This window comes from Camelina sativa, chromosome 17 (genome assembly GCF_030686135.1).
Source record: "Camelina sativa cultivar CO46 ecotype springtype chromosome 17, ASM3068613v1".
Taxonomy (NCBI): Eukaryota; Viridiplantae; Streptophyta; class Magnoliopsida; order Brassicales; family Brassicaceae; genus Camelina; species Camelina sativa.
The window spans coordinates 28,583,364-28,604,762 of record NC_141896.1 but is presented as its reverse complement, the minus strand read 5'-3'; the positions used below and the strand labels follow the sequence as shown (position 1 = coordinate 28,604,762).

At 39.3% G+C, this 21,399-nt stretch overlaps 2 protein-coding genes, 1 long non-coding RNA gene and 1 pseudogene across 4 annotated transcripts; 1 reads left to right on the top strand and 3 right to left on the bottom strand.

Moving 5' to 3' along the window:
- Positions 1 to 2,045: 2,045 nt before the first annotated feature.
- LOC147924434 (glutathione S-transferase T3-like) lies at positions 2,046 to 3,405 on the bottom strand. The gene has a single exon (XM_087497349.1). It carries the CDS (start codon positions 3,030 to 3,032, stop codon positions 2,103 to 2,105), a length of 930 nt encoding a protein of 309 aa, XP_087353475.1. The 5' UTR covers positions 3,033 to 3,405; the 3' UTR covers positions 2,046 to 2,102.
- Positions 3,406 to 7,242: 3,837 nt separating this feature from the next.
- On the bottom strand, positions 7,243 to 8,602 carry LOC147924433 (glutathione S-transferase T3-like). Its single transcript, XM_087497330.1, has one exon. It carries the CDS (start codon positions 8,227 to 8,229, stop codon positions 7,300 to 7,302), a length of 930 nt encoding a protein of 309 aa, XP_087353456.1. The 5' UTR covers positions 8,230 to 8,602; the 3' UTR covers positions 7,243 to 7,299.
- A 1,041-nt stretch (positions 8,603 to 9,643) lies between these two features.
- Positions 9,644 to 13,858, bottom strand: LOC104759717 (uncharacterized; annotated as a pseudogene).
- Positions 10,521 to 13,266, top strand: LOC104757846 (uncharacterized). Of its 2 annotated transcripts, none has more exons than XR_762539.2 (9): positions 10,521 to 10,802; positions 10,901 to 11,437; positions 11,564 to 11,655; positions 11,751 to 11,903; positions 12,058 to 12,130; positions 12,226 to 12,343; positions 12,502 to 12,580; positions 12,807 to 12,907; positions 13,056 to 13,266. It is a non-coding gene; the product is annotated as an uncharacterized LOC104757846 (long non-coding RNA). The 2 variants fall into 2 exon arrangements; XR_762538.2 differs by having other exon boundaries at positions 12,989 to 13,266.
- Positions 13,859 to 21,399: the final 7,541 nt, after the last annotated feature.

Sequence of the window (21,399 nt, the reverse complement as noted above, 5' to 3'; positions counted from 1 at the left end):
AAGATCGTTCATAGTACCTGGAGCTCCAAAAAAGGCATGCCATATCCATAGGTCATACGAAGCTACCGCTTCCAACACAATTGTAGGTTTTCCGGTTGATCGTGAATACATGCCTTTCCAAGCCGTGGGACAATTCTTCCACCCCCAATGCATACAATCAATGCTACCAATCATCCCGGGAAATCCACGCTGTTCATTCTGATAGAGTAGTCTATGTAGATCCTCCTGTGTAGGACGTCTTAGATATTCATCTCCAAACACTTGGATGATGCCGGCGGTAAACTCGTGCAAACATTTCCGAGCTGTCGAAGCACCAATTCGTACATACTCGTCAATACTGTCAGAAGAAGTACCATATGCCAATTGACGAATTGCTGCAGTACATTTTTGTATAGGTGAAAGACCAGCCCGTCCAGTTGCATCTTGGGTTTGGCGGAAATATTCGATTTCGGTAGAGAGACGTTGCACAATTTGCATGAACAATGGCTTGTGCATGCGAAACCGTCGCCGGAATAAATATTCTGGATATGTTGGAGTGTCACTAAAATAATCATTCCAAAGATTATTGTGGCCTTCTTCCCGGTTTCGCTCGATAAAAATCCTATCGTGTGGCTGGTTTGGTTCCGGAATAATGTGCGAAACATCATAAATGTTTTCTAAATAGCCCTCAAAATTATCACTGTCATCTGCTTGGTAGTGATAATGATTATCATCGGCTTGATAGTGATAATGATTTGAAGATGATCCCATTTGAAGAGAAAGGAAAAGAAAGAAAGATGTAAATTATATTAAAGAGAAAGGAAGAGAAAGGAAGAGAAAGGAATATAGAGGAAGAAATAACTGCCAATATGTTGTTGGTTTGATCGTGTTTGGTATGAGTATTTTGCTTGAGAATGTTTTGTTGAGAATGTTTTGTATAGAAGAAGGTGGTTCTTGAGAATGTTTTGTTGATTTGGTCTTGTTTGGTGAGAGTTACGAGTTATCATATATAGCGAGAAAAGACTAGTGTCCGTGATAGATGTAAATTGGAGTTGCATTATTTTGTATCCCGTGAGTCTGAACAAAACAAAACAACAAGTTTCCCGTGGGATAGCAAAACAAAACAAAGTACATAGCTAAAAAAACAACAAGTACCCGTCAGATAGGAAAACAAAACAATATACATAGGAAAACAACAAGTACCCGTGAGTTATTACAAAGTCTCATTTAATAAGTAGACATGAACAAAATACATGCGAAAATAACCATGACACAAACAACCAGCAAATCAGTTATATATCTAAACCTATTTTCATTACGTATCTCGTTAACTACATTCTCTAACATAACCATCTTCTCATTGATCTCTGATTCATATTCATTGAACAAAGTTAAGTAATCTACCTTCTCAACCATCACTTCATATCTTCTATCATTGTCCCTCAACTCCTCCATTACAGCCACATCCCACCACTTGTGAATATGCATCTCTCCATCATCGACATTTGGACATGCAAAGAACCTACAATATGTAAAAGAGTTAGCATATATAGCGAAACTAAATTGACTGATAGAATAGCAAAACTACATTAATATCACATACCTTCTATTGTAGCAGTTCGACAGAATAGGCTGCGCACCACAGTAGCATTCCTTCGGGAATCCATGCTCCACCTCAGGCTGAGGGGGGTATACCCTCGACTCTGCTTCATCCATACGAATCAAAGCATCTAGCTCTCTCTCCGCAGTGTCCTCTGAGTGCTTATCAGCCAGATCGGATGAGTCAGGCTGAGAGTAGCTATAGTCGTGTCCCATTTCTTACTTAACCTGAACATAGACAAGAAGAAGCACATTAGATTTAGTACAACAATTGTTTTAAAGAACTAAAAATCTGATTAAGTTACTGATTTAGTTAAAATAGGCGAGTTACTAGCAATTGAAATATACTTATATTGATTTAGTTTCAAACAGCAAATACAAATCAAACAGAAAATACTAAAACATGAAATACAAATCCAACACGAAATACTAAAACATGAAATACAAATCAAACAAACAAGAAATACATAAGCCGAGTAACTAGAATGACCATAGAAAACAAACAACAAACACATGCTCTAATATCAGAAATACTGGGACACTATCTTCTTCATAATAACTTCTTCACTAGCATTTAAAGGTTCTTTTTTGGCTAAGAGAGTATCTAGGATGGCCAGCTTCTGCAGTTTCTCCTTTTCAGCCAATTCCTCTTTCTTGACATCCCACATGCTCTTATACTCAGCAAGAGTCTTCACGTTTGTGGACTGAGCATTGTTCCTCTTTGCCTTCGCAGCCTTAATCCCTTCTGGCCTTTTCTCATACTCCTCAACATTGCAGCTTGATGATTGTGAACCTTCGGCAGCTTGTTTCCTCTTTGTTGCAGGCTGGGATGGGGGCGTGTTAATGGTGTTTAGTGTGAGCCATTTCTGCTCAAACCTTAACCGAAACCAAGCATGTTCAAGGTTAAATCTCTTCTTATGGGCATCGAAGTAGATATCATGCGCATGCTTTAAGATATCATTTTCAGAATGACCAGAGCTGTTCAGTCTTTCCGCAGCTGCGAATGCCGCACAGAACTTGTTAGTTTGGTCATTTATCTTGTGCCAACGCTGCTTGCAATGTGTCGTCAACATCTGTTCACCACCATTTCTAGCATGAGGAGTGTCAGCATAGTATTTTTGAATCCTTTGCCAGAAGCTTCCTCCCTTTTGTTGATTTGCAACGATGGGATCTTTGGAAGTGTTGAGCCATGCGGAGATCAAGACTTCATCATCAGCAGGTGTCCATGTCTTTCTCTCCTTGCGCTCCAATGGTGTTTCTTGCGAAAGAGTTGGCGCCTCAGAAGGTTGGGAGCTTTGAGATGAAGGTTGGGAGCTGCGAGGAGAAGGTTGGGAGCTCTGTCCAGAAGGTGGATAACTTTCCCAATGAAAGTTATCATTTAAACCACCTTCTTCTTGACTGTTAAGCAAGTTTAAGTAAGAAGAAGACTGAAAGAAGGGATTCGTTGAATCCATATGAAGAAGCGAGTAGAGAAGAGAAGGAATGAGAAGTTAAGCAAGTATAGAAGAGAAGTTAAGCGAGTATAGAAGAGAAGTTAAGCGAGTAAAAGTGAGAAGGGGTTACTAAGTGAAATAGATTTCTGATGGAAATAGGAAGAAGATGGTTGGGGTTTAATAGCTTAAAAGTTAACTTGCAATAAGTAACTAAACATAAAGACCTAACAACCAATGTCTAATCAAAATTTAAGACAAGTACTTGATACAACTACCAAATAAAACAACAAACTATGAACATACCAAACCAAAATTAAAGACAATCAACTACACAACAATCACAATTTATTAGAAGTACACATTAATGTTTTACCTAAAATATTACAACTACCAAATGTCCTTTATCCTAAAATTCTTTATCAATTAAGACAAAAAACAAAACAAAATAGAGTTTGTCAATTTAAAAACCAATGTTTTACCAAAATCAATGTTAAAACCAATTTTTGCAAATATACGATTTCGTATACTATCAACAGCAAACGACACAGAAAATAAAACATTAATTATACTCATGTTATCAAGAAACGAATTGACCTTTAGACAAGCACAAATCGATCTTTTTAAATACATAAATCGATCTTTACACATGAAAAAACAGAACAATTGAAACTAGACACCAATAGATACCCCTAATTCGAAACCCCTAATTCGAAAACCCTAATTCGAAAACCCTAATTCGAAAACCCTAATTCGAAATCCCTAATTCGAAATCCCTAATTCGAAATCTCTAATTAGAAAACCCTAATTCAAAAACCCTAATTCGAAATCCCTAATTCGAAAACCCTAATTGGAATACCCTAATTCGATAATCAGAGATAAGAAGACATACCTTAATTAGCTTCGGGAGAAAAGAGAAGATCGCTTCGGGAGAGAAGAGAAGATCGGTTCGGGAGAGAAGAGAAGATCGCGTCGGGAGATAAGTGAAAATCGGACCGCCAGGAAAGCTTCGCGACGTTGATAAGATCGGACCGGCCTCGGGAGAAACAGCAGATCGGCTTCGGTAAGAAATTCTGGTGAGAAGAAACGGAATCGCTTCGTGAATTCGACGAGGATGTCTATCGCCTCTCTCGTCGCCGTCGAGAGAAAATAAAAAAATGAAAGAAATTTTTGTCCAAAGAAATGTTTTTCGGAAAACCTAGAGATAATGTACAACCAATCACAGTTGAACACGTGGCGAAGTCGACGGACGAAAAACGTCCTAAAATAAGAAGCGTTCCTTCGATTATGGGCCTTTTTGATTTAAATTTAAATCCAAAAATAACGGGGGACGGCCCGTGTATACGCCATTGCACTTGCTCTTAGACCATGGGCATCGGTAGTCCTTCAATATTGGTCCCTCAATTATAATAGTAATATTTAGGAAGGTTCTTATTATTAATATGAGCATTGGTGTCTACTTCTTTTAAGTCCCCCAAATAAAATAATAATATTTTTAAAATTGAAAACATTAATTATTTAAATTTTTAAAACAAAAACATACTATTAAGATATTAAAAATAGAAAACATAAAACATAAAACATCAAAAGAAAAACAAACATTTTATTCAACTCATAGAAATTTGAAAATTAATCTTCATTATTTGGAAGATGTCCGAAGTTAGTCCAAATATGCTCAATCAAATCATGTTTTAGTTGGTCATGGGCTTGTTTATCCCGAAGTCTTGTTTGACTAGTAATCGTAGTGCTGATATTTGAACCGACACCGGGAGCACCAACAGTATATGTTTGATCCACATGTTCTCCGTGTTGAAATTCAGAAACAATGTTTCTGTAACTGTATGTATGTCGTTCATCTTCGACAATCATATTATGGAGTATTATGCATGATCTTATAACATTTGCCATTTTGTATTTATCCCATAAGCGAGACGGATTTTTAATAACGGCGAATCTAGCTTGCAAGACTCCAAAAGCACGCTCAACATCTTTCCGAACAGCTTCTTGTTTTTTAGAAAAGAGAGAATTTTTCATACCTTGTGGAAGTCGGATAGATTGAATAAAAGTGGCCCAATTTGGATAAATACCATCGGTGAGATAGTACGGCAAATTGTACTCCCTTCCGTTGACAACGTAATGGACTTCGGGAGCTTTACCGGTTATTATATCATCAAAAACATTAGAACGATCAAGAATATTAAGATCGTTCATAGTACCTGGAGCTCCAAAAAAGGCATGCCATATCCATAGGTCATACGAAGCTACCGCTTCCAACACAATTGTAGGTTTTCCGGTTGATCGTGAATACATGCCTTTCCAAGCCGTGGGACAATTCTTCCACCCCCAATGCATACAATCAATGCTACCAATCATCCCAGGAAATCCACGCTGTTCATTCTGATAGAGTAGTCTATGTAGATCCTCCTGTGTAGGACGTCTTAGATATTCATCTCCAAACACTTGGATGATGCCGGCGGTAAACTCGTGCAAACATTTCCGAGCTGTCGAAGCACCAATTCGTACATACTCGTCAATACTGTCAGAAGAAGTACCATATGCCAATTGACGAATTGCTGCAGTACATTTTTGTATAGGTGAAAGACCAGCCCGTCCAGTTGCATCTTGGGTTTGGCGGAAATATTCGATTTCGGTAGAGAGACGTTGCACAATTTGCATGAACAATGGCTTGTGCATGCGAAACCGTCGCCGGAATAAATATTCTGGATATGTTGGAGTGTCACTAAAATAATCATTCCAAAGATTATTGTGGCCTTCTTCCCGGTTTCGCTCGATAAAAATCCTATCGTGTGGCTGGTTTGGTTCCGGAATAATGTGCGAAACATCATAAATGTTTTCTAAATAGCCCTCAAAATTATCACTGTCATCTGCTTGGTAGTGATAATGATTATCATCGGCTTGATAGTGATAATGATTTGAAGATGATCCCATTTGAAGAGAAAGGAAAAGAAAGAAAGATGTAAATTATATTAAAGAGAAAGGAAGAGAAAGGAATATAGAGGAAGAAATAACTGCCAATATGTTGTTGGTTTGATCGTGTTTGGTATGAGTATTTTGCTTGAGAATGTTTTGTTGAGAATGTTTTGTATAGAAGAAGGTGGTTCTTGAGAATGTTTTGTTGATTTGGTCTTGTTTGGTGAGAGTTACGAGTTATCATATATAGCGAGAAAAGACTAGTGTCCGTGATAGATGTAAATTGGAGTTGCATTATTTTGTATCCCGTGAGTCTGAACAAAACAAAACAACAAGTTTCCCGTGGGATAGCAAAACAAAACAAAGTACATAGCTAAAAAAACAACAAGTACCCGTCAGATAGGAAAACAAAACAATATACATAGGAAAACAACAAGTACCCGTGAGTTATTACAAAGTCTCATTTAATAAGTAGACATGAACAAAATACATGCGAAAATAACCATGACACAAACAACCAGCAAATCAGTTATATATCTAAACCTATTTTCATTACGTATCTCGTTAACTACATTCTCTAACATAACCATCTTCTCATTGATCTCTGATTCATATTCATTGAACAAAGTTAAGTAATCTACCTTCTCAACCATCACTTCATATCTTCTATCATTGTCCCTCAACTCCTCCATTACAGCCACATCCCACCACTTGTGAATATGCATCTCTCCATCATCGACATTTGGACATGCAAAGAACCTACAATATGTAAAAGAGTTAGCATATATAGCGAAACTAAATTGACTGATAGAATAGCAAAACTACATTAATATCACATACCTTCTATTGTAGCAGTTCGACAGAATAGGCTGCGCACCACAGTAGCATTCCTTCGGGAATCCATGCTCCACCTCAGGCTGAGGGGGGTATACCCTCGACTCTGCTTCATCCATACGAATCAAAGCATCTAGCTCTCTCTCCGCAGTGTCCTCTGAGTGCTTATCAGCCAGATCGGATGAGTCAGGCTGAGAGTAGCTATAGTCGTGTCCCATTTCTTACTTAACCTGAACATAGACAAGAAGAAGCACATTAGATTTAGTACAACAATTGTTTTAAAGAACTAAAAATCTGATTAAGTTACTGATTTAGTTAAAATAGGCGAGTTACTAGCAATTGAAATATACTTATATTGATTTAGTTTCAAACAGCAAATACAAATCAAACAGAAAATACTAAAACATGAAATACAAATCCAACACGAAATACTAAAACATGAAATACAAATCAAACAAACAAGAAATACATAAGCCGAGTAACTAGAATGACCATAGAAAACAAACAACAAACACATGCTCTAATATCAGAAATACTGGGACACTATCTTCTTCATAATAACTTCTTCACTAGCATTTAAAGGTTCTTTTTTGGCTAAGAGAGTATCTAGGATGGCCAGCTTCTGCAGTTTCTCCTTTTCAGCCAATTCCTCTTTCTTGACATCCCACATGCTCTTATACTCAGCAAGAGTCTTCACGTTTGTGGACTGAGCATTGTTCCTCTTTGCCTTCGCAGCCTTAATCCCTTCTGGCCTTTTCTCATACTCCTCAACATTGCAGCTTGATGATTGTGAACCTTCGGCAGCTTGTTTCCTCTTTGTTGCAGGCTGGGATGGGGGCGTGTTAATGGTGTTTAGTGTGAGCCATTTCTGCTCAAACCTTAACCGAAACCAAGCATGTTCAAGGTTAAATCTCTTCTTATGGGCATCGAAGTAGATATCATGCGCATGCTTTAAGATATCATTTTCAGAATGACCAGAGCTGTTCAGTCTTTCCGCAGCTGCGAATGCCGCACAGAACTTGTTAGTTTGGTCATTTATCTTGTGCCAACGCTGCTTGCAATGTGTCGTCAACATCTGTTCACCACCATTTCTAGCATGAGGAGTGTCAGCATAGTATTTTTGAATCCTTTGCCAGAAGCTTCCTCCCTTTTGTTGATTTGCAACGATGGGATCTTTGGAAGTGTTGAGCCATGCGGAGATCAAGACTTCATCATCAGCAGGTGTCCATGTCTTTCTCTCCTTGCGCTCCAATGGTGTTTCTTGCGAAAGAGTTGGCGCCTCAGAAGGTTGGGAGCTTTGAGATGAAGGTTGGGAGCTGCGAGGAGAAGGTTGGGAGCTCTGTCCAGAAGGTGGATAACTTTCCCAATGAAAGTTATCATTTAAACCACCTTCTTCTTGACTGTTAAGCAAGTTTAAGTAAGAAGAAGACTGAAAGAAGGGATTCGTTGAATCCATATGAAGAAGCGAGTAGAGAAGAGAAGGAATGAGAAGTTAAGCAAGTATAGAAGAGAAGTTAAGCGAGTATAGAAGAGAAGTTAAGCGAGTAAAAGTGAGAAGGGGTTACTAAGTGAAATAGATTTCTGATGGAAATAGGAAGAAGATGGTTGGGGTTTAATAGCTTAAAAGTTAACTTGCAATAAGTAACTAAACATAAAGACCTAACAACCAATGTCTAATCAAAATTTAAGACAAGTACTTGATACAACTACCAAATAAAACAACAAACTATGAACATACCAAACCAAAATTAAAGACAATCAACTACACAACAATCACAATTTATTAGAAGTACACATTAATGTTTTACCTAAAATATTACAACTACCAAATGTCCTTTATCCTAAAATTCTTTATCAATTAAGACAAAAAACAAAACAAAATAGAGTTTGTCAATTTAAAAACCAATGTTTTACCAAAATCAATGTTAAAACCAATTTTTGCAAATATACGATTTCGTATACTATCAACAGCAAACGACACAGAAAATAAAACATTAATTATACTCATGTTATCAAGAAACGAATTGACCTTTAGACAAGCACAAATCGATCTTTTTAAATACATAAATCGATCTTTACACATGAAAAACAGAACAATTGAAACTAGACACCAATAGATACCCCTAATTCGAAACCCCTAATTCGAAAACCCTAATTCGAAAACCCTAATTCGAAAACCCTAATTCGAAATCCCTAATTCGAAATCCCTAATTCGAAATCTCTAATTAGAAAACCCTAATTCGAAAACCCTAATTCGAAATCCCTAATTCGAAAACCCTAATTGGAATACCCTAATTCGATAATCAGAGATAAGAAGACATACCTTAATTAGCTTCGGGAGAAAAGAGAAGATCGCTTCGGGAGAGAAGAGAAGATCGGTTCGGGAGAGAAGAGAAGATCGCGTCGGGAGATAAGTGAAAATCGGACCGCCAGGAAAGCTTCGCGACGTTGATAAGATCGGACCGGCCTCGGGAGAAACAGCAGATCGGCTTCGGTAAGAAATTCTGGTGAGAAGAAACGGAATCGCTTCGTGAATTCGACGAGGATGTCTATCGCCTCTCTCGTCGCCGTCGAGAGAAAATAAAGAAGTGAAAGAAATTTTTGTCCAAAGAAATGTTTTTCGGAAAACCTAGAGATAATGTACAACCAATCACAGTTGAACACGTGGCGAAGTCGACGGACGAAAAACGTCCTAAAATAAGAAGCGTTCCTTCGATTATGGGCCTTTTTGATTTAAATTTAAATCCAAAAATAACGGGGGACGGCCCGTGTATACGCCATTGCACTTGCTCTTACTATATAACACCCAAAAAAAAAAAAACCATTAAACTAAAAATCTCCATTGTTAATTAGTTAGTTGATCTGAATGCTTAGTGATGAGGTCTGAAAATACATAACCACCACCTCCACCTATTGCAGCGGGTAATATGTGAGAGCTTCTTGGGAACATCCGGCAAAGTAACGTTTTCCGTTGATGGTTGCACCGTGACTCGAAGCTTAATCCCAGCCTGACAAAGACCTGTCTTTAAGCTTACAAAATAATGCACTCCTGGCTTAGTGAGCTTAACGAGTTCGTGTCCCGTCTTGTACACAGCTACGGTAGAATTTTGTTCACAGGATCTGAACTCAAGATCATCGCGGATTTCTCTAACGTCATTGAGGTCCTTGTTGTATTCGAAAAATAGAGTATCTCCAACACGAAACTGTTTATCTTTACTCCACCTGTAATAGTAGTAACTGTTGTAGACGCTCCATCCTTTGGAATCACCGACCTTGTAGATCCTTCCTATCTTTCTAGGCGGTGGTGGTGGCGGAGAAATAGAACGTGGCGGTTCATGGTTCTTGCTCTGTGGTGGTGGGGGTGGAGGAATCTGATGACGTGACGGGCCATGGTTTTTGCTCGGTGGTGGTGGAGGAATCGGACGTGACGGTTCATGTGTCTTGCTCGGTGGTGGTGGTTGAGGAATCCGACGTGATTGGTCATGGACGACAAGAACGTCGAGTTTAAGTCCCGAAACGCGTTGAATATGACTTGAGGTGATGAAGTAATAATTAATGTCCTGGTTCCTTGAAGGTTACCACATCGTGTCCGGTGTTGTAACAACTTTAGGAGAAGACGAATCGCATGAATCATACTCTAAAGCGCTGGAAACTTGAGCGAGGTCATTGACGTTCTGATCGTATTCGAAGACGAGGGAATCTCTCACGTGGAATTGCTTATGGTCACTACAACAAAAGTCTACATTCATAGCACAAGATAATAGCTCATTTTTCTCAACTGGTATTAAAGATGGTTTGTAAATTTGGTTATTATTCTATAGCACTTATTAAACGCTAAGATAAAAAATCTCTAGGTGGAAATCTAAAATCGCTTTGTCCCCAATACTTAGCAAAAATAATTCACTTTATACCGCTAAAACACTTAGAAAAAAAAAGTTCACTTATTATCAATTAAAACCTAATTTCTCTCCTTTGTTTTTTTATCCTTTTTCTCCTCATCCAGTACCTCTTCGCCATCTTCATCTTCAGGTTCTTCTTCCTCTTTAAAAATTTTCCAGTTCAGAAAACCAACACCAGCGGTCCGAGATCATTACACTAAACCCTAGATTTGATTTACAATTTTGTAGCTTTTGGATCTAAATAAGCAATCAGATGAACCAGCGGCGGTGGCGGAGGAGGAGGATTCGCCTGGATCTGCCGCCAACGAGTCATCAAAACCGCCGTCGGATCGACCTTCTCTTCGTCAACATGGATCTTCTTCTTCATCGTTCCCAGGATCGTCATCGTCTTTCACGGAAGAACAACGAGCGATTGTGAGGGAGATAAAATCGAAGAAGGATTACTATGAGATTCTTGGATTAGGAAACACATGTTCAGTTGAAGATTTGAGGAAATCGTATCGGAAACTCTCGTTAAAAGTTCATCCCGATAAGAACAAGGCTCCTGGTTCTGAATAAGCTTTTATTTTAATTTTTGGTGGATTCAGATTCGTGGGTCTCTTAACATGTTGGTGATTTTCGCTCTGGTTAAGTCTTTGTCTTAGATTGTTGCCTTCTAGGTCGCTTTAATGGTGTGTGAAAGGTGAAAGCTTTAAGCTTCGTTTCTATCTCTTTGAGAACAATAAGGAGTGGTGACAAATTGTGACACCAATCTCTTCGTCTCTGGTAGTAAACCCTTTTTTATCACTCGATTTATTTCTGGGTTTTGGGGTTTCTGGCTCTTATTCCTGTTGTAGATGGATTATAGCTCCTAGCTAGCTACTGAATGAATTGTACTATGCGTTCTCACAGGCAAAGCGAGAGTTCACTTTTGGTGATAGTCTAGAAGAGAGTAACTGAGTTAGAGGAACAAGTGGAGAGAATTTGGAGCCAGACTCATTAAGGTAGCAGCGTTATTGATATATATGTTTATTACCCTTTTCTTGTTCGTGGTGTGGAAGAAAAAACAAGACTGAAGCTGTGTTTACTTTGCTTGCAGCTCCTAAGCTTAGAACAGCCATGACTTTAAGACGTATCCATTCTAGTTTTGTCCAATTTTATAGCAAGGATGAGAGACACGTAGAAGAAAGACTGAACCCTACGACGAAGTCGAAATGGTCAGGCTAAGGCTGAAAATTATTAAGTTGATAAGGTACACTCTTCACTTCTAACTCACATGTCTTCTATGATTAATGCAACCTTATTTATGTGTTCTTCCTTTTTATAATGTTATGTATATTGTCAAGTTAACATAAGAGTAGATGATTACATGCCATTCTTTGACTAATTATGGGTGTATGTTTCAGATTGTGGCCTTTATCTTGCAAGCATTCTTTACTGAGCTGGATCATGAGGAAGAAGAAAAATTGTCAAGGACTGGTTAGTTATTCGTCTTTACACATAAATGAGCAAATGTTATGGAGATTGCAAAAGTAAAGAACCTTTGATTCATATTTAACCTCCGATATTTGCAGGAATGAAGGTAAATTGTTGTAAGAAGTGCAAGTGGCTATCGCGGTCAAGTTTGTCTATGTTCTCAATGAACACTTGTAGGACATGCTCGAAAATGAGTTTTATGCTGGTGCTTACAAGGTCTATTCACTTGGCTTTTAATGTTTTGGTATTATAAAGGGTTGAATCTTTATTTTTCAATAACTGTTGTGTATTTCTGTTGATTGTATTCATATGATCCAGGGAGATTTTTTAAAGAACAAGGACTAAGATTCATGTTTTATTTATTCATGTTTCAGGGAGTTGTATACTTACTTACTAGCTCAAGCAAAGCAACAATGTGGTGAACAGATTACTACTTCTAAGATGAGTGGAATGGTCAGTTTCCTTGTGTTTCTTATCTTAAAGTGGTGCTTCCTGCTGCTCTACTGATTTATGCTCTCTATACCATCTCTAGCAAATACTTGTGTTCCTTTGATTCTTATTTGTTTGTTAATTGCTCTAGTTTATGACGACAGTGACAAAATAGGGTTCATCTAATTAAGGAGCTCGATAGAGTAACCATACATGTTAGTATTTAAATGTTACTTTCATGCTTTACTAGGTTTGAACAAAAGAAGACAGTAGCAGTATTGAGATGGAATTTAGTGCAGCAAGGCAAGAGGGCTTTGTTCCAAAATCCCAAACATACTAATCGAATTGAAAGTAAGAAAATAATCTATGGGTACAATCTTGTTTCCAAAATCCCAAACATACTATCTATATGTGATTGCTATGTGATTATAGGGTTAATGGCATATGAGCAGATACATATGAAGAGGATAACTAACATGTCTTTTTCATGTATTCAAAGTGAACTAGTAGCTGTTCATTGGACTGTTTCAAGAAACGCTGAGTGAGCAGGTAAAAGAGAGCCTTTGCTACAAGTAAGAAAGGCTTGGATGGGTTATATGTACATGTCAAATAATGTTTCTATTATTTTTAATGTTAGTTTATTTTGTTTAAGACTTGGTGACACTTTGTTATGTAAGACTTATTTTGGTTAATGTAATTTATGTTATGTATGTTGATTATTTTATGAAATGTAAAAATATAAATATATTTAAATAAATTTTGAAAAAAAAATTATAATAATAAATAAAACAGCATGAATTTTGTGATCCAATAAAATATATTATAGCATTCGATTATTGCTATGATATAATTACGGTAAAAACTCCTAACATAGCGTGTAAAATGACTTATAACATTATTTTTAAAAATTTGAAAAGCAGGATAACATAGTATTTCTGTACTGCTATGGTATAATACTATATCATAGCATACGAATTCTGTGCTATCATATGTGAGGTACATACAATAACAGTGGCCTAATATAGTGTTTGTAAAAGAGATATGAATTACATATTATAGCGTTTCTCTCGTGCTAACAATGTACATATTTGTTGTAGTGGGTCAGCCCAAGAGTCGTCCGTCACAGTCAATCCAAAGTTACCACCGACTTTATATGTTTTAGCCGAGGAGCAACTAAAGAGAAACATGATCACGAGCACGAAGCCAAAGATCTTATTGGTGACCATGATTCGGGTCGTATGGATAGAATAAGAAGAAGAAGAAGAAAAGATGATTAGATAACTCTAAACTCAGCACGCTGAATGAGAGAGAGAAGTACCGAGTACGGATGAATGTGTTGGTGAAAACAGAAGTCACGTATGTGCTCTATTTATATAGTTTCACTATCCCTAATCATAATCCTTGTCTTATTTGGATTTAGTTTACTCTATTTGCTTTTCTCTAGATGAATCGAAGTTCTAATTTTTTTTTCTGGTTTATACATAATATGTTGTTCCTTTTTGGAATTAGATTCACCCTTTTACAATCCTTTTCTAATTAGGTTTTTATTTTTATTTTTCGTGTTTCTAATTTAATGGAATTTGTTATCTTAATGAATACAACTACTCAAGGGCCAATTCATAAATTATATACTTTAATTAATTTGAAAATTCGGTGATAATATATAGTATTTATAAAATGATGTGTAATTGATCATATCGTACATATCTATATTTTAAAAATCTTGTATAATTTAAAATAACTATACACTTCACACTTGCTTTTATTTATTTTCAAATTCTATCTCATGTATAAGTCACTTTGCCTAAAAATCTTAAATATTTTTATTGAAAGGAAGAGATGAACAACGCAGAGTCAATTTGTCTCATTAGAACGACTAGAACTCTCGTAGCAAAGTTGGTAATCCATCACACAAAGTTGCAACATATCCGGGATTTTCGAAGGAACCTACCGAGCCTATCCATCTATCATTTCAACATTCTTTCTTTCTCCGGTGTCACAACAAACGAATTAGAATAATCTGTAAACATCAAAAAGAAAATCTACAGCCTGTGACGACGGTAAATAATGAGATGTTTAAGAGAGAGGCTCGAATGAAGAGGCAAATAGTGAACCTGAATCTTCAGCTAAGCTGACATCATCCCAAATATCTGGGATGATGCGAAGTCTTTTTGCGTGACTGGCAGTGATGTGTTTGCGTTGGACTAGAGAATTCCAAATTTGAGGTGAATTGGGGGAGGATATGTAGTTCGTTTGAACAACTGAATGTTGCGTTATGCCATGAGAAAACAAAGAGCTGGCTAATGTGGGAACTCTCGAGGGGCTGCGTTACGAAGAAGGAGATCAAGGGGCCCTAACTTGCCCATGTGTTAAAATAAAGTTTTATCATTTGTTGTTTGATTACATGTCTTATAGTCAGTTTATCATCCTTGTTGGTGTTGGGTTTCAACGAGTTAAAGGCCCAAAGGAACGTCCGTTAAGAAGTGAAAGCCAAACCAGCAAGTGGGCCCGACGCGGGTCCAGGAAGAGAGTTCAGTTAAATGGCAAAGTCAATCCAAGGATGAGGTCGGGAGGTCGTGGTCAAGATCATAGGCGAGATTAGAGGAGGAGATCCAGGAGAAGTTGGAGTTGGTTTTAGCTTAAATATTCGAAGTTTGTATAGAGAAAACACATGTAACTTATTCAAGACGATAAACAAAAGAATCGATACAAAATCCAGTTTGTCGTACTTCATTGTTCTTGTCGATTTACACCGAAAGTCTGCCCAGATCATATTCTTCATTTAAATATTTCTAGTTGTTGTTTCTTATATCAACAATTTGGCGCCGTCTGTGGGGACTTAGGTCTTTCTATTCTCAAAAATCGATCACTCTGAAGAAACCTAGGCAAAATGGATCCATCCGCAACAAACATAACCATGCCAGAAATCACTCGTGACTCAACCAGCGACATCGCACCACCAGTAACACATCAGGGGTCCGTCCCTAGTAATGCCCCCCCCGGGGGGAACTGATTCAGGTCCAGTCAGATCGTGAGGACCCGAATTCGGTCCGACCCAGAACAGAGTCGCCGCTTGGCGGCACTCAGATACCGGACCAAAGTTCCTCAGGTTGCTCGGATCTCACCCACCAGAGACCCGTCTCAGTTCGGGATCCTTGCAGCTCGAACCAAGGGGTTCCCGTCGAGGTTATACCCCCAATCCCAACTGTTCCTGCGGGAAACAAGAGCCAGTCCCGCGTATGGACCCGTCCCAAGAACAGCGGAACGAATCAACTCGGGCAACACCCAACGTCGTCGTCTCCCGCAGGGGCTCCCTCCGGGACTGATCTCTCCGAGATACGAGGGATGCTCGCCGTCTTGATAGATAAGACTCAAAGTCAAGACGCAACAAATCGAGCTCTCATGAGCAGGATTAAGCGGCATGAGGAAAAACTCGCATTCTGCATGAACCCCAACCTCTATCGGGGCACCACGTGCCTTCCGGAAATGATTTTAACCGATTCCGCAGAGAGAGCACTGCCTCGGGTACGTCTCGACTTCGAGGCAGTACACGTTACCCCACCCGGGATCAGGACAGTTCCTGTATTCACATCCACGGAAAATCCCCGAGCTCCGAGCTCATCGGGCTTGAACGACAACACGAGCTCATGACCTACCGACCAACCCTCAATCGGGTACGTCGGTTCAGCGGCACATGGTGTCAACACCCCCAGCGCTCCCGACATTCCCATGCGGGAATAAACTTGGCTTTGACCGATGAGCTCATAAGCGGGGCGCCACGTCTCACGACAACCGGCAATTTCGGCCTCCCCGACCCTCCAAGGAACGGCGCAATCAGCGCCCAATTCCTTACTGAGTACATGAATAAAGCAAGCGTCAAGATGGCTCAAATCCGTTCCAAAGTCCATTTAGCCATGAGCGCTGCTCCAGATATTGAACGCGTGATCGCAGAAACAAGGCGCACCCTGTTTACCGACCAAATCGCGTAAGTTCGCCTTCAAGACGTGGGTAAGCTTTGTCTGCCCGAATATGCGGGCGCCTCGGATCCTGGGGCACATCTCCGAGCTTTCAGATTAGTCACTGACGACGAATGCGAGGCCGTTAATGCTGGTATTTTGCCGAAAACCTGGTCGGACTAGCACTAGAGTGGTTCGCTTCCTTGGCTTTCCTTAAACAGTATTCGCTGTTCTTCCAAGCTAAATTCACTGAGTCGGACCTCTGGTTGTTGGTCCAAGGGAAGGATAAGTCACTCCGCGAGTACATCACTCGCTTTAAATCGACCAAGGCCAGGATATCTAATTTGAATGACGAGGTTGCCCTAGCAGCCCTTCGACACGACCTATGGTACACATCGAAATTTCGTTAAGAACTCAATATCCGACAGCCCCCGTCACTCGACGACGCACTTCACAGATCAATCAATTTCGCCAGAGCCGAGGAAGAGCGAGCTTCTATGGCAGAGCTCCATAAATCGGCTAAGGCACCATTCAACACTCCTAAGAAAGCTTTTCGGAGAGATCCACTCGAATCTGGCTTACACGCTTTCGCGTTCGACTCTGCACCGAGAACCAAGAGCCCGAACTTCTATCCCAAAAAATTCTGCAAGTACCAATAGATACGAGGTCACTCAACTGAAGAGTGCAGAACTGTGGGGCGCCTCCTCGCGAGAAAGCATGAAGCAGGGGAGCTCGGCGAAATCGACCTCGAGAAAGAGGGAGAGAAAGCTAGGGAAGCGAACGCAACACAAAAGACGTCGCCGCAAAACGATGAGGCAGAGGGGTCTTCCCCTCCTCCAGCCCCAAAGAAACGTATTGACCTAGTCTTTAAAGGGCTCACCCTTTGCCGCACTTCTACTAAGTCGGTCTATACACCGCCTCCGGCCCTTCGCAAGCTCGCGAGCTGCCGCCCTCACATCTCCCGATGTTTTGGAAACCCCAACCTGGTTCGCAGGATCGATAACATTACGGGAGGATCTTCCTTGTGTCGTGACTCCGTAAACTCGATCAAAGCGTACCAGCGTAGGGTCAAAGGTTATCACCGAGAAAGAAAGCCCCGCTCCGATCCCGACTACGAGATCACCTTCTGGGAAAGCAAAACCGCGGACCTAGACAAGCCGCATGACAACGCTCTAATCGTGAGACTAAACGTTAGAGGATGCGAGCTTTCTCGAATAATGATAGACACGGGAAGCTCGGTCGATCTCCTATTTTACGACGCCTTCAAACGAATAGACTATCCTGATTCTGAATTAAAAGGGGCCAAAACCCCGCTTACCGGCTTTGTGACGGGTACAATGTCTAGTCGACTTCGTGGTCGTCGATCGTCCTGCACCCTTCAACGCTATCCTTGGCAGACCATGGCTGTATGGGATGAAGGCAGTCCCGTCAACGTATCACCAGTGCGTTATGTTTCCATCTCGGGGCGGGATCACAAATATCTTTGGTAGCCAGCGTACCTCAAGACAGTGCTAGAGAGGCAGTTACGACTTGATCAAGAGGTCCACTCAATAGCAATTAATGATCGGTGACGAACGCGAAGCTCGTCAGCTCATGGGCCACAAGGACCTGATAATCAGGTTTCCCTAGGGTATCCATTCCCTATGCAGTTGTAGTAGAAAGGGTTATCAATCCAAATGGTTGTCTATTGCTAGCAGGAAGGATATGATCAGTACAATACAAGTCAAGCCAAGCAGATAGGGTTTTTATCTAACAGTCCTAAAATAAATGAAAGAAAAGAATATAACCAAAGAAACCACACGACCTAAGCACTCGATGCAAGCAATCGAGTATAGGATCGAGTGGGGTGATCGAGTAAGCAAATGAGATATGAACAGTTCGAGGTATTACTCAATACATGTTATCATGTACCTGATCGGGTAAGTGGTTGAGTAAGTCTAGAAAATGTAAACAATTAAAATACGAAAGCTTCTAAGGATGGGGTAATTGAATCATAAATATTCTAGACCAGTACAGATGCCTTACATGCCTCAAGCAATTATTTCCTAGACAATGAATCTCTAAAACTTTGTCACCACACTCTCGCAATAGCAACAATCAAACTTAGATCACTTACCACACTCTCGCACTAGCAATATGATCAAGCAGGCATTAAGATCAATTCATTATTGTCAGTAAACTTAAACTCATCTAATCTCTTACTCAGAGTCAAGTAAACCTCTAGCATTGGCTAAATCATGCATCTTATCTACACCTCTCGGTCGCTAAAACGCCTAGACCTAATCTCAAACTCTCAGTCTGTTGACAGCATTAAGAACACCAACCTAGAAGGAAATCTATCAGAAATATAAGATCAAACTAAGGCATCCTAACCGATCAAGAACACAAAATCATCTATCCCATCCCTAGAAACTTTACTACACTACTAGGACATGATAACAAGAAACAAAACAACGAAAATGAATGAAAATTGCATTGTATTAAACGGTAAAGATAGAGTAGAAGGAGTACAAGATAGAAATCTAAGAAAAACTATAAAAACTATGAAAGAAAATGTAAAAAAAAAAGGAAAAATGTTTGAGTCGCTCAGTTCTCTCACAGAAGCTCTCGCTCTCTGGTTTGAGGGTCTGCGGCGTGCTCGTTTGCGAGCTAGGGGAAGAGGGGTTTTATATATGGAAACCCTTTTGACCTAGCTTCCCAGACCTGTCCGATGGTCTACTCGATGGGGTACACGAAGGTAAAGTCGGGTTACTCCTCGGGTGGATCTTCGGGTTGCTCTTCATGCTCTTGGATCCTCCTCGATTGTGTTGGGGTTCAGACTTGTTCTTGCAGCTCGATGGCTCCTTCGGGTACATGCTCGAGTTGTCCTTGTTTTTCCCCATTTTTGGCTCTTTAGCACCTTTTTCATCCAAAATATGCAAATGCAGAAATGCAACACCCTAAATGGTTTAAAAGTGAATTCCTACAGTTAATGACCTAAAAATGTTAAGTTAGAGGTATGAACAATGCAAAATATGGACAAAAAGGGATGCTAAAAACATATAAATTAGAGAGTTATCAGACCCCCAAACTTAAATCTTGCTAGTCCTCTAGCAAGGAAGTAAGAGGGTGCGGTTTGAAAGTGGGGACTCATAACCTTAATATGCTTAGCGAAGGATTCAAGCTATAGTCCTTAAAGATAGTTTAATGGTGCTAAGATCAATCAAAATACATACAAATATTTTTCTATGCTTATTACCATGCATCGATCTAGCTCAACCTCCAACTAAAGATAAAGAACATCTCTTTCACATTCAATTAAGTGTTTGGCGAATTCTTGCAAATGGAAGGTGAATCAAGCTCAATCAGTTTCAAGGGTAAGGTTTTTTGGTAAGGTGGTTTCAAACAAATTATTTGGGTAGTTTTCTCTCAAAAGAAGGAATGCTAGACAGTTGTGAAGACTATCTAAGACTGAGAACAATTTGGGCATACAAAGCTTAACTCTTGATGATCTACCCTTTTCTCATTCACTTTTTTTTTTGTAAACCCCCTAGAATCAAACTACCCACATCCTTGATTTTAATTCTTTTTTTATTCCCTAAGGTTTAGACTTTAAACTTCTACCTCTCTTTTTATTTTATTTTTTTTTCTTTGCTAAACACCTAATATGAATATATATTTTTTTCTTTCTTTCTTTCTAGGAGACTATAGCAAGATCTTTTTTTTTTTTTTAGATACTTAGAGCTAATTTATTCTAACCTTAGGGACTTTCTCTTTTTTTTTTTTTTACTCCATAACCCAACCCCCAAATAATCATTCTAACCACCTATCTTTCAAAACCGAATCTATTAGCTAGGTTAAATTCTAACTTAGCTAAATCAAGAGGCAGTTCTTCGTCGTTCTCAATACTCTCAAGGTTTCACAACCTATAGCACAATGAAATAGGCCTCACTCAACAATTCACAACAAGGTTTGAAAGAAAATGTCTGGGTTCATGGGTAGGACAAATGAATCAGGTTAAACAAAAAGATTGGTAAGAATGGAGTGCTAACCCGAGTTTAGAGTTACCATGAGCAAGCATTCAAGTTCCATAAGCAAGACAATTAAAATTCAAATTAAATCCAATAATATAGAGATGTTCTAATGTTAAAGCAAGTGGAGGAAGCATTCAAACGACACAAGGGTCTAAGCAAAGATTTTTCATTTTTTTCCAAAGATTGATCTAGCAACAATGAACTGTGACTAAAGGCTATAGCTTCAATCCTAAGGTTTGATTTTAAACAAGGTGGTTTTAATCATTATCCCCTAAGATGCATATGCAACAATCCTATATGAAACAAACTAGACTCAATCCTAATATTTAAATGCAACTACATGAACACTCTTTTTTTTTTTTTTTTCAAAATTGTTTTTGGGCTTTTTAATGCACATAGATGCAGACTCAAATGAATAAAACTAGCATGCAAAAATTTGAAATAATAAAAATAAGAAAATAAAACACAATGTTAAATACATTCTAGGACCTTCCCCCAAACTTAAATTACACAGTCTTTGTGTAAATAAAAGTTGGAAAAAGAATCCAAGAATCACACAAAATGAATTAAACTAAATGCAATGATATATACAATGGTTGGATGAAATGGGTACCTCATGGGCTGGAGAAGAAGGAGGCTGCAGCAGCCTCCATCCTCGCCAACGTGTAGCTAGGGTTGTCTCTGGCTTCAGCTTGTGCCGGTGTTTGCTTGTGAGGGAGCTCAGGAATGCGCACGGACGACTTACTCGGACCAGCATCTGAGGGGTTGATCGAGGGTGGGATCGCGTAGCTCATTGGATAGGACATCGGGTAGTACGACGGAAATGGCGGAAGAGGTCCAGAATGATCATTCGTGTATCCACTCGCAGGGTGCA

Excerpts from the sequence above, each read along its gene's own strand:
- LOC147924433 (XM_087497330.1), bottom strand. The coding sequence starts at position 8,229 with ATGGATTCAACGAATCCCTTCTTTCAGTCTTCTTCTTACTTAAACTTG.
- LOC147924434 (XM_087497349.1), bottom strand. The coding sequence starts at position 3,032 with ATGGATTCAACGAATCCCTTCTTTCAGTCTTCTTCTTACTTAAACTTG.